The sequence below is a fragment of the Nymphaea colorata genome, chromosome 8 (genome assembly GCF_008831285.2).
Source record: "Nymphaea colorata isolate Beijing-Zhang1983 chromosome 8, ASM883128v2, whole genome shotgun sequence".
NCBI classification, from domain to species: domain Eukaryota; kingdom Viridiplantae; phylum Streptophyta; class Magnoliopsida; order Nymphaeales; family Nymphaeaceae; genus Nymphaea; species Nymphaea colorata.
In genome coordinates, this window is record NC_045145.1 from 16,835,412 (window position 1) to 16,848,665 (window position 13,254).

The following is a 13,254-nucleotide window of genomic DNA, read 5'->3' on the forward strand; positions in this document are numbered from 1 at the left end:
TGGAAATGAAATAATATCATCATGTTGTTGCCTTATTCATGTTCTAAGATTTAAAAATATTAAAACCTTCCTTCCTTGCACGCAGGTTCCTCGGTTGGTGAAGTAGAGATCCTTAAGTGTATAAAAGAGGACACTGATGTTTGCGTACAAAGGTGGAGTAGGAGGAGATGAAGCAGATAGGCACGAGTGACAAGATGCTGCATGTCTTGGTTCTCTCGCTTCTCTTTTCTGCTGTTACACCAACAACTTTGGCAGCGAAGAAAGTAATTTCTCCATCTCTCTCTCAATCTCTCCCGCTAGATCTAAGGTTTTTTGAGATTTGTCTTTGATACTATATGCTCTTATGGTGGGTGCCAACTTCCTTTGACTGGATATGCGTTTTTGTATTAACCGTCGCTTGCTCCCTGCTGCTCACCAGATCTCTCCTCTCTATTGTCTGTATGTGTCTTCAATTTCTGTATTTTGGCGACTTTTTCTACCTCAGTGGCAACATGGCACCCTTGCATTCCCATTTTCTTTGCTTTCTCATGTACATACAACCTAGCAAGCTTCCAAATTCACAAAAAAGTCATACCATAATTCAAACTACTTGTAACTTAAATCTAAACCTTTTTCGTGGTTTTTGGGAAACTTGGAAACATGATGTAGAGGGAAATCTAACTTGGTGTTTTCATTTAACATGGTGGCAGGCATACATAGTGTACTTGGGTGCACATTCTCACCCGGAAGCAACAGAAGACATTCAACGTACTGTGATCAATTCTCATCATCAACTTCTTGGATCCGTCTTAGGAGGGTAAGAAACACATATTATGCTACAACTTATACTTGGTTCTCTAGACTGGTTATATTCATCGCAAATGTTATCCACCCTTGAAATCGAGGATCACCAAGCTTTAACTTGTGACATTCGCTCTCACTTTGTTGCTCTCCTCACTTCCTTAGAGTGGAGAAAGCAAGGGAATCAATATTTTATTCTTACGCAAACAGTATCAATGGATTTGCTGCAATGCTAAATGAAGAGGAAGCCACAGAATTGACGAGTAAGAAAACGCCTCATCTTTTCTCCATTTGCTTTGCCACAACAAACACATTATAATCGCTCTCATCTCACTCTTGCTCCCTTTCTCCCCAACTTTCAAAGAGCATCCTGGTGTTGTGTCTGTGTTTCCCAACAAGAAGAATCATTTACTGACAACTCATTCATGGGAGTTTTTGGGTCTCGAGCATGAAGGCAAGACTCTTCCAAAATCATTATGGGAGAAAGGCAATTATGGTGAAGACGTGATTATTGGACACATTGACTCAGGTGATCATCATTTTAATTTTGATTAGCGTGACTTAGATTTTATATATATATATATATATATATATATAGCCGTTGTGCTCCTCTTCTTAATAGATTTAGTACTTTGATCACTTTAAATAGATCTGGTACAAAGATTACATATAAGAAAACAATGAAAAATCACCGCGATTTTTGACATCTGATTTTGGTGGTAACAGGAGTTTGGCCTGAATCAATGAGCTTTAGTGATGAAGGATTAGGGCCTGTGCCCAGCAGGTGGAAAGGAGTGTGCCAGAATGAGACTGATGGGCATGGTTTTAAGTGTAACAGGTTTGCTGCTGACTGTCCTCACTTTCTTTTCCTTCCAATAGTAAATTTCCCACATGCTAGGGTACCTAGGTAGACTTCACCTGTAAGAGATGCTCCTTATTTTTAGTGAGATGTATACTTCAACTACTTGAATTGAATCCGAATATGGACAGAACATTCAAAAAGTTGTCTACGTAAACAACTTGATGGTACCACTATGATCTATCTACTCTCATTCGTAATGTCATTGAACATTTCCATTCGGCTGTGCTCCAGAAAGCTGATCGGCGCGCGCTACTTTACCGCTGGTTACCTCAAAGGGGCAGGCAAGGAACCTCTCTGGTACAGGTCTCCTCGCGACCGGATTGGCCACGGGACTCTCACCTTGTCTACAGCTGCTGGTAGTTTCGTGCAAAACGCGAACATTTTCGGGTTGGCTAATGGAACGGCCAAGGGTGGCTCGCCCAGGGCTCGAGTGGCGACCTACAAGGCCTGCGGCTCATGCTCTGATGTAGACATATTGGCTGCTTACGACGCTGCGATCGGTGACGGTGTGGACGTGATCACGATTTCGCTCGGTAATATGGATGCCGGGGACTACTTTAGTGATAGCTTCTCAATCGGCTCCTTCCATGCCGTCAGCCGAGGGATCGCAGTTGTTGCCGCCGGCGGGAATGATATTAACAGGATTGGCACGGTGACTAATGTGGCTCCATGGTTGTTCACCGTCGGTGCGAGCACCATGGATAGGGAGTTCGTTTCTCATGTTTCTCTTGGCAACAATAAGACCTTTCAGGTTGGCATTGCACATTCCTTACATATTTAGTTTTTCATTTTCATTTGAATCCTATGTTAATTGCATCCCAATGTGAGGGAAATTAAGTTCATAATAGAATTCGATAACTACCAAAATGTTCAAGGAACACTAAGTATGCAGAAATGTTTTTAGCATCACTTGTCCAGTAGCAACAGAATATACACTGCAGATATTTTACATGTTGCTTTTTTTTTTCTTTACCATCATAGGGGCCAAACCTTTCTTCAAGTTCAATGGCAAAAGGGTTGTACCCATTGGCAAAAGCGTCGGATGTCAAAGCTGCTAATGCAACTAATCATACTGACATGTAAGTTAATTTGTTCTGCGATACTTTAAAAACTTTTCCTGTTACTGTGGAGGAAACAAGAATAAATGAAAAGGGATCTCAAGAAACAACACACAGTAAGATGAATATACTTTGGCTTAAAGGCCTTTGATGCATGGTAATTAATGGTTAATTCATTGATTCCTGCATCTAATATCATTACAATATTTTTTCTATGATATGATCTGATTCATTTTCCATGCATTTTGTGTAGAGATTACTGTCGCCCGGGTACTCTTGATCCCAAAAAGGTAAAAGGAAAAATAATAGCTTGTGTCACCAATTTCTTTGATTCAACTGTCTCGACGGGCCATGTGGTTAAGGAAGCCGGAGGCATCGGGATGATTCTGTGTAAGGACAAGAATTCAGAAAATTTTACAACTGAACCTCAGCTTCACGTCCTCCCAGCTACTGTGCTCAGTGCCAATGATTCCAAAGAGGTCTTCGCTTATATCAATTCTTCCAAGTAGGTTGCTCCCATGATTGTTTACTTTGAACATAATTGTACGGTGTAGTCGATAACATTTGAACAATACTAAAGCAGTATGTTGGTTGACATGTTAAAAGTTCATTGCATGCCAAGCAGGAGTGAACCTCACACGTCTCACAAGCCAAGACTCATGGAAGTAGTCCTTGGTGGATATAGCTGCTAAAATTTTGTTCAAAAGCATGTTACAAAACTAAGTTCACCTTTCTGTGCATTGAGCTGGTTTGCACAGATCAGCAACCTTTTCTTTCCAAACTTTCAAGTATAGCTATACTAACAATTGAGCTCATTTAGCTTGTTGTACCGATCATGAACTCAAACCTTACATATAACTAGATAAACATTGCTAATATAGGGGGAAGTTGCATGACTTTTTTTTTTTTGTTTTACCGTCTCTGTCCTGCTCTCTTGATGAAGATTGAAACATTTTAACCATTTTCTAGAAGGCTTTACTAATCAGTGGAACACATATGTAGGTCTCCTGTTGCATATGTAGGCCGTCCAATTACAAAGTTCCATACAGCAACTGCTCCAGTAATGGCTTTTTTCTCAGCAGGAGGGCCCAACCCTACGAACCCAGAGATCCTTAAGGTTTCCATCACCAATGCGTTAAGCATCCAGAATCTATATTGTGCACAGTACTAACTTGAGCTGTTTTTTCCTTAATGAAGCCCGACATTACAGCGCCTGGATTTGAAATCCTTGCGTCAAAGCCTCCATTTTTACCAGCATCAGATTATGTGGAATTTGACAGGCGCCACGTTAATTTTACTGTAGTACATGGTACATCCTTATCATGCCCACATGTCGCTGGCATTGTTGGCCTCCTCAAGAATGCTCACCCTGACTGGAGCCCTGCTGCAATCAAATCAGCAATCATGACTACAGGTACGACTCAAACCTTTCCTTTGCTTATAGAACGTGAATTGTTCAAGCAATAGAAACTTCTGCTACAAGCCTACAAGGAAGCTTAATTAAGTTGAATGGCCTTCTGCCAATTTACAGTTATTAAAGTCAATTACTATTATTATGCATTTTTCATCTTCACTAACGAACGTACTGTCTCAAGCTTTAGGAGAACTGTGCCAATGTTTTATCAAATATTATAAGTACTTATATTCACTGCTGATCAGAGGAGTCATTTAGTGGTCATGCTTTTTAATTTTATCTGTGAATTACAGTTTTTATAGACATGTATGCAAGTACTTGTGGTTGTATTCCTCTTCCTTAGGACGACATAACTGATCTGTGCGTTTTTTTTCTTTTTGCTTTTGATTACAAAGCAACACATCAGAACAAGATGAAAAAGCAAACTATTTATGGCCCTTATTCAGCAGCAACACCATTCGACTATGGATCCGGGCATCTTCATCCCAACGGGGCTATGGACCCTGGCCTAGTTTATGACATTAGTGTGACAGATTACTTCAACTTCCTATGTGCTATTGGTTACAACAAGACCAGCGTCTTCATGGTTGCCGGAAAATCTTACTCATGTCCTGAACAGGTTCCAGAGGTTACAGACTTAAATTACCCTTCAATCACTATCCCTAGTCTCAACGGGACAAAGACGGTTTCTAGGACCGTGAAGAATGTCGGAGAGCCCGGAACATACACAGCCCTCACAGACGCACCACCAGGAACCGTGGTTTCAGTGAGACCACGAAGTTTGAAGTTTGATAGGATTGGTGAAGAGAAGAATTTCACGGTGACTGTTAAAGCTAAGAAAGGGTCGGCTCATAAAGGCTATGTGTTCGGGTGGGTGAATTGGTCGGATGGTGTGCACCATGTCAGGAGCCCGATTACAGTTGGAATTGGTTCAAACTAATCACAAGGGAAACATGAAAGCTTGTTCTAGGTGATAGACTCGATTATCTCAATTGTCTTCTTTTTCTTTTTTGGAACATTGAGCATCACATCTGTATTGATGCCCTGACAATCCGAGTCAGTGCATTTGAACATTACCGATGAAACTAATGAATTAATTATGGTTTGGTCAACTAAACTAAGGTGTATTTCAGATTACTCGCATCTTGCATTTTCAATTTGTAGGCATGCAGCATGTCCTGCTCCAATTACACATGCAACGTTAGCATAAATAAGTTTGTGGGAGAGTTGATGGAGGTGTTGAAATGAATTTCTTGAATCAGGCTTCAACCTTGCCAATTTGTGGGTTAATCATGTTCATGTTTTTTCCTCTCTATGAGTGATCAATACTGCCATTCATTTTTTTGGTGGACGACTCCTGCTGTTTACCTCCTCTACATAGGTTGTTTTCCAAATTCAATCGCCAAGATGGACAAAGAATGTTGAAAACTGTATGCTTTGAAAAACGGCGAAAAACCAATGTTGGATAAAAAAAATAATAATAATAAAACTAATGATCTTTCTCGCCTCCTTATCATTCTTAAACTATTCCTCACTTAGCCTCTTTGAGAAATTTCCAAACGCACAGTTGTTTTCGTGAAAAATGAAAAGCATGTCGATGCAGACACGTTGTGTCAGTGAGAAACAGCATATGGCGAACCCTGCTGTATCTGATTCTCGATCCTTATCAGATCTCCTGCTCCATGAATGGCGTCTCCTTAAGGAATGTAACTACACTTCTTTCTTTTATGTCTTTCTTTTGGCAACAAATGTCTTTTTAGGTTGGTATTAGGCATTTCTTCTTCATCTTCTTCTTTGGGTGTATTGAATCCTATTATAATGAAAATGAAGTTCGAATAAATCCAGTAACTGTGAGAATATTATGTTCAACAAATTTATAGCAACGAGGCACAACTGACAGTGCTAACATGGTAGAGATGCGTGGCTTATTAGTACTGGTGCGTATGTGACACTTGCAAGTTCTTGGACTTTGAACTTCTTAAAGAAAATCACTGGTTAGGTTCACTGGGTGCTAATTTTTAAGGTGAAGAAGAAATATATATTCGGTTGGATTTGGGTACGGGTTGGCCCATGACTGGTATGACCTAATGCAAAGGGGAACGGGTCGAACGGTCGGGCGCATAATAATGTGCACCCAGTACATGTTGAGCAGACTAAAAAGCAAGTAGAATTCAATATCATGAGAAGTCTCTTTGATAACAGTCGAAATATATAATTTTCCCTTGGCATCATAAATAAATAGTGGTTCAACCTGAAGTTCTCATTCTACTTTTCTCCTATTCATAAAATGTCTTAAAATTATCTAAATTTACAAAATAATTTTTACATATATCAAAGCATGCTTATGTGTCTGTGGCCGAGCATCCTACATGGTGTGTCCATGTGACATACTGCACAGTTGACCCATCTACGTTGGTGTAGTGCAGATTTGGTCAATGTGGATGGCCGGCCTATGGTAGACATCGGAAATTTGTTCAATTTATAGTGTTTTTGTGTGATGTTTGATTTTGAAGTGTAACGGACAAAGAAGGATTAGGTGTAGTATCCAGTGCTCATTTATGAAGTGAAATTGATGGTTTAACTCCAAAAACGTCTCCGCCATCGTCGAAACCAGTGATGAAGTTTTCAAGTACCGTCCAGTACTTTCTAAGAGTGTTGGGTAGAGTTGGTGGTTCCCTTTTTCGTGGGTAATCGAGTCTTAGAGTCAAAAGCTTTTCCTCTGAAATTTCTTATGTATTTCCCTTTTTGTTGCGCTCCACAGGCGAAGTACTAGCAATATTAACTGCTGCAGAATAACATGAATTTCTCCAGTAACTTTTTGAAATTTCACGAAATAACTGATTTTGCTGCGAAGTTTGACATGGTGGTGTAGTAGAATGTTTCCCTGTAAAGATTTGGGAAAATGGTGGTATCTGTTTTTTAATGTTGTGGTGTGGAAGATCTGGACCTTCTGCAATAGGGCTGTAAAGAGAGTAGTGAGTTTTCTATCATCACGCTAAACAAGAAGTTTGGCAGGCCTGTACTGAATCTTTCTGTAAGATAATTTTGGCTTTTTGACTCCATAATCCATATTAAGGTGACTCTCCCCCCAAACAAGCCTTGTCATGACTTTTCCTTTTCCTCGTTATGTTTACGTACCCATGAAACAAGCAAGTTTTGCACATCTCCTTGGGATTTTGCAAGTAAAGCCAAATTCTGGAAACACAGCGGATTGTTTTCTATTTTCTGTTCACTCTGTAAGCCTTCCGTCACTGGCGTTTGGTCAGAAACAAAGAGTCTCAACGACGAGGGGTTCAAACAAAGAGTCTCAACCACGAGGGGTTCGGTCCAGGAGCGGAGGGAGGGGGGCCGCTTAGGCCATGGCCCCATCCTTGCGAAAAAAAAAAAATACATTGAAAAAAATATAATTTTTTAATTGCATCATGTATTTTTTAGATTTAAATTTAATTTGGTCTTACTCGCCCCTAAAGAAAATCCTAGCTCCGCCTCTAGTTCAGTCCTATCCCTGCTAAGTGGAAAGGAGTGTGTCGAAACAGTATTGATGAGAATGGTGTTAAATGTAACAAGTATGCTGCTCCAAACCCTCCTCCTCCCCCCGTTTTCATTCTCATTGTCATCTTTGTCTCAAATTGTTCATCTCGATCTCACCCGGCTACTGTCTGTAATTGAGTCCATCAATGTGCTCTGTATTATACGACTAAACTCAAAAACTAGATCCTTAAAGGAGAAAACATATATAGATGTTAAACTAGTAAGATGCTAATTATGCGTGTTCTGTTATGCTGTTGTTTATCCAATCGTAAGCCATATCGGTTTGGCTTTAAGATACTTTATATCATAAAATATCGTAACATATCGTAACTGTTTCGTATTTTAAAAAAATAATAAAAAAATAGAAAAAAATCTGAAAAAATCAATAAAAGTTAACATATCGTACCTATATCGTAACGTGTAACGTATCGACTTGTATCTACTTCATGTGCTGTAAACTTAACAGTATTGTTATGCTCCTCATCATTTCAGGAACCTGCTTAAGTATTCATTGGTATCTGATCCATTTACATCCCTAATTGAGTTGCTCACAGTTCAATTCTTTTTCGCTGCTATACAGAGACAGAGAGAGAGAGACTAAGTGGTTTTGTTGCAACGCACCGGCGCATGGAGAAATGGTTTGAGTGGAGAGGGTAATGGATGTCATGCAGATATGCTGCTTTATGTAATCTATGGTCAAAACAAAAGCATTATGGAACGTGAAGATGATGATAGCATCAAAATTTTAAGGGATGCAGGAGATAGACAATGATGATGCCAATCTTTCTTTAGTTGGTAGAAATAGTCATAGAAAAAACTATAATTTAAAATAAGAGGTCTACTACTCTGCAACTTATTGGCTACTGAACTATGCATTTTGGTCATCCAGCAGCCGTTCTCTGTTTCTTTTGATAGACGCTGTTCTGGCCCACCCACAAAAGCAACACTCAAACATATATGGGGCTTTTCCGATAATGGGTTAAATACAAATAGTGATCTTAATGGCCATGCATATATGTCTCACTGAGTTGAATTGGCGTCAGGCCACTGGTCCGATCCTTTGACAGCCAAGTGTCCATGGTCAACTCAAAGAAAATTCTAAACTAGCAATCAGATGTGGGATCGCCAACCAAACCGCTTTGGAACCCCATATTCTCTCACTGCACCAAAATTTAAAAACTGTAAGATCAAAGGCGAATAAGAGGGACAAACAAATACACAAATAATGTAAAAAATTAAAATGTCAAAAGTGCATAAATGAATAGACAAGTGAACAAAAGAACTGCATCGTATCAACCAAACCTCTAAGTCACTAAAGCGATTTTCACAGACAAATTCCGCTTAACAACCGTTAAGATCGTGCCTCTTGCTTCGAAAACAAACCATGAAATCGATGGCTGACCCAATCCCTTTTTGCCTTACAATTTAAGCATAGCAGTTAGATTCTTGGTTGCTATCCCTCCCACCTTGCACCTTCCCTTTCTCCTTAAGCACCCTCCTACGATCCTTACCTGCAACTGTACTGCTCGCATTTCACAGATTTTGGCCGCTTCCAATGAGTACCCAGTTCGGTTTTCCTGTCGAAGATTCGATTTCTATCGACAGCGAAGAACATCGAAGAGTAGAGAGTAGAGATGGGGTGTCTTTGTTGATGAAGATTGTTATGAGGATATCGAGAACCAGGTGGTTTGCTTTTATGAGAAGGGTGTTTCATTATCAAAATGGAGTGAGATCGGAACTTGGGTCTGACCCTCTGAATTCTGGTTTTTGGATAGGGTTGGAGTTTGTGATCTTGGTAACCCAGATTCTGACTGTAACGGCTACTTTGGCCATGTCCGACGAAGAGAAGCCAGTTTGGCCTTTGAGGACATGGGCTTTTGGATATGACATTGGGAGCATTCTTAGTCTTCCACTGCTTCTTTGGAGATACAAACACCCCGACGTGAATCAGGAGAGCAATTTGGACGATTTTGATGTGGAGCAGCAGCGAGTAACCGAAGAGCCTTGGTATGTTTCTACCAGTTTCAGTTTGGCATTGCTTTCTTTATTTAAGATTGAAATGATTTGGAAACAAAAGGTTGTGTCAAGAGATCATTTTCTTGTTTGTAGAACTCTTTTAATTTCAAATTCTATATTCATTCACCACGTCTAGCATCTTATCCTAAGAAAGGTGATCACCGCTCTGGTTTATGCAACTCTTTTAATTTCAAACTCTATACTCTCATTCTGCTCAAAATTTATCACAAAACCCGAAACACATTTACTTGAAGGTCAATGAAACGTATGAACACAATTGTGAAGGTTTTCATGAGCAAACCAATCACAAATAGAGCAACTCCCAATGCAATTGTGCAGAATTATTTGAACTAATTTGCAGAAGATGTCGGTCTTATAAACACGAGATCCTTCTTCTTGAGTTGCAGGGTATCATATTTCATGAACAAGCTACGGACTGTCCTGGAACTGTTCTTTGCAGTTTGGTTCGTCATCGGGAACATCTGGGTCTTCGATCCTCGCCTCAGTTCTTTTCGTCGATCACCAAAGCTGCAAAGGCTGTGCATTGCTTTGCTAGCATGGAATGCTGTGAGCTACTCCTTGCCTTTCGTGTTATTTGTATTGCTTTGCTGCTGCGTGCCTTTGATCAATAGCAGCCTCGGGTACAATATGAACATGGCATGCACACACCGAGGGGCTACAGAGGAACAGATTTCAAGGCTGCCCAACTGGAAATACAGGGTGGTTTCTGTTTATTCGATCGGCTCACATGGTGGAGATACTTCCATGAAGTTATCGAAGAGCAATCATCCTAGAGACGACGAATCTGTGAGTAACCATGTTTCTCTCTCCCTCTCTAGTGGAACGTGTGAACTTCAAAAATATACAACGAAGTCGAAGCTCCCCAAGGCTAGCTCTCTTTCATGGGAGATTTGGTGAAATCCAAAAATATGCAGAGTAGTCCATAAAGCATATAGAAGTTGGTACTTGTGGAGCTAAAGAATAGAATTTCTCGCGTGTCCGGTTACATAGAGTAAAGCATGCGCAACACACACATTTCATGCAGGGAATCTGGATATATAACACAACACATGGCACACAGACAATCATTCTTAGGCTTCTTTATAGCCAACATTTTATGAAAGCAAAGAAAGATTTTGTTTTGAAGCGTAAATTGAACATAAGAAAGTTAAATTGACAGTCTTGAATCAAAATGAACTGAAAAATGAAATAGGAAAAGAGAGGAGGAAAGGAGAGCAGCCACAAAGGCGACAAAGAGAATTGAAAAAACAATGACTGAGAAACTAAGCCACTCAACACTTGGCAAGCAGAAGGGGCTAAGGGTTCATTGTGATAACGTCTCACACTGAACTCAGGCTTTTAATATAGTGGATCCCAGCTTGGGCCATACTAATCTAAGTTCTAATTATTAAGGGGTTGTTTGACAACAAGGACACTCAAGAGTAACTCAGGCTTTTAATATAGTGGATCCCAGCTTGCGCCATACTAATCTAAGTTCTAATTATTAAGGGGCTGTTTGACAACAAGGACACTCAAGAGTATTCAATGAATCTGCCTTAAATATTGGGTCATGTTCATAGAACAATAGTTTTAGTGTTTCATAAACCTGTCTCAATATTTAGGGTATATTCATTGGACACTTCCTCAGTGTTCTTCCCACCAAACGACCCCTAAAAAATGGATTTGAGGCCCTATTTTCAGGGTCCACAAGGAGAAACGAGAGATTAGGGGCAGAGGGGGGAGTTTAGCTACAAATCGTTAGATTTTTCATTTTTTCATTAAAAAGATTACATTCTCAAATAAGGTTTAGAAAGATATTAATTAAAAATAAGGGGCCAAACGAAGCAATTTGTTTTGATCATATTACGAGTAGATATTAAGAGCTTTCATCCTTTTGATGAAGGCACGAACTGATACGCACCCATGTCGATAAAACTGAAAGCTCTGCGTATTTAGAAATGTGATTTTCCCCCCTTTATATCAAGTGTTGAACGTTTTACATCTTAATTTGAGCATTGAACACCCAGTCAGGTGGATGGAACTCTTTTGGTAGTATTAAAGGACCTGAACCGTATGTCAGCACTGCGTCCAACTTGTCATCCACGAATTAATTCCCCCCTCCCTCTCAACAGATGGGGAAAATTTTAGTAGGAAAAAACACAATTAGATCGTATTTGATTGCTCAAATGACTTTTCCTTCATGTAAAGGTAATATTTGCTGTAACGGCAATCAAATACAGTGGAGTAGTCCACATCTTCCTTAAACCGCCACACACGAAATCGAGTGAAGACCGACGGAGCAGTCTTAGAAAGAACTATTTGGCAATCAAACACGGCCTTAAAGATGTTTATTGTTGGGGAAATGGTAAGAAGACGTGTGTTAAAAGAAAATTTTACATTTTGTTTTACATAAGCCTTTCCTAGAAAAACTTTTCCTTGCTGAAGCTAATTGCTCCAGGTCTGTCCTGTCTTTAGAAATTTCTTACCCCTTCACTAGTGATGTCAACTGATTGAGGTTGGATCTAGTACAGCTATTACTACACCCGATTGATCTATTATTTGCTTCATCTGACCTAGTGACAGATTTAGAGTGAACATTAAACAAAAAAAAGTACAAAACCAAACCATCAGTTCTTAAGATCTAGTTGGGTTTAAATTCTATCAAGTTCAGATATTTATATCCAGTTGTCACGAGAATTTTTATGCACTGCTAATTGAACGCGAGTATTCTTGCCAACTCTTACTACTAGATTTAAACATCAGCATCTCTGTTCGCGTGTCCTGTGGTAAAAGGAACACGCAACCGAGCGCTTCCTATATGAAAACTTGGGCAAGAACTCCCATTCTGACGACTTTAACTGCCTCCGATATTCTCGAGTTAATAAGATTTCCACATAAAAACCTTTTTTTCTCATATGTACGCCCATGTGATTTAGTTCCAGTCTTAGCTTTTATGTCGTTTATTCCACTTCAAGGCTTTCATTTCCTCAATTTTTCTCATTTCAGAGCTTATTTAAATGAAAACTAATGATGCAGTTTCGGTCCTGCAGGAATGTTGCATTTGCTTGGCAAAGTACAAGGCCAAAGAAGACATCAGAGAACTGCCATGCTCCCACTTGTTTCATCTGAAATGCGTCGACCAGTGGCTGAGAATCATATCCTCATGTCCACTTTGCAAGCAACATTTGCAAGACTGAATAACTTTCATGCCATAAATGTAAATATGTGGGAGCGTATTTTATAGAGGCTGTGAGATACCCATCAAGTGTATTTGGTAAGAAGAACATTGTATTCTTAGAACACGTTCCAAGAACACTATGTCCTTGTTTAAAAAACATGATGTGATTATGAATGTTGGTTTTAAATCCAACAAGCAAATAACCGACATAATCACACTATGTTTCTTTGAATAAGAATATAGCATTCCTGAAAGGCATGTGATCCGAACGTGTCCCAAGCACATAATTTATTCTCATCAAACACCGTCAATTATGTACACAAGCATTCAACAGCTCATACACTATGCTTACGGTTCAAGCCCATCATTTAGCAAGAAAGTAACTTGTGCACTTTCCCTTGTTAGTGATAAAAAA

General features: G+C 39.6%; 2 protein-coding genes across 2 annotated transcripts; both read left to right on the top strand.

Annotated features, from left to right (window-relative positions):
- The first annotated feature begins 167 nt into the window (after positions 1-167).
- On the top strand, positions 168-5,060 carry LOC116259555 (subtilisin-like protease SBT5.3). The gene is made up of 11 exons (XM_031637412.2): positions 168-263; positions 690-796; positions 946-1,043; positions 1,145-1,309; positions 1,507-1,618; positions 1,874-2,393; positions 2,624-2,721; positions 2,954-3,205; positions 3,703-3,817; positions 3,898-4,114; positions 4,510-5,060. The coding sequence occupies exons 1-11, from the start codon at positions 168-170 to the stop codon at positions 5,052-5,054; spliced, it is 2,325 nt and encodes a 774-aa protein (XP_031493272.1). The 3' UTR covers positions 5,055-5,060.
- Positions 5,061-9,138: 4,078 nt separating this feature from the next.
- Positions 9,139-13,208, top strand: LOC116258761 (E3 ubiquitin-protein ligase At1g63170-like). The gene is made up of 3 exons (XM_031636135.2): positions 9,139-9,652; positions 10,069-10,468; positions 12,712-13,208. Exons 1-3 carry the CDS (start codon positions 9,201-9,203, stop codon positions 12,856-12,858), a joined length of 999 nt encoding a protein of 332 aa, XP_031491995.1. The 5' UTR covers positions 9,139-9,200; the 3' UTR covers positions 12,859-13,208.
- Positions 13,209-13,254: the final 46 nt, after the last annotated feature.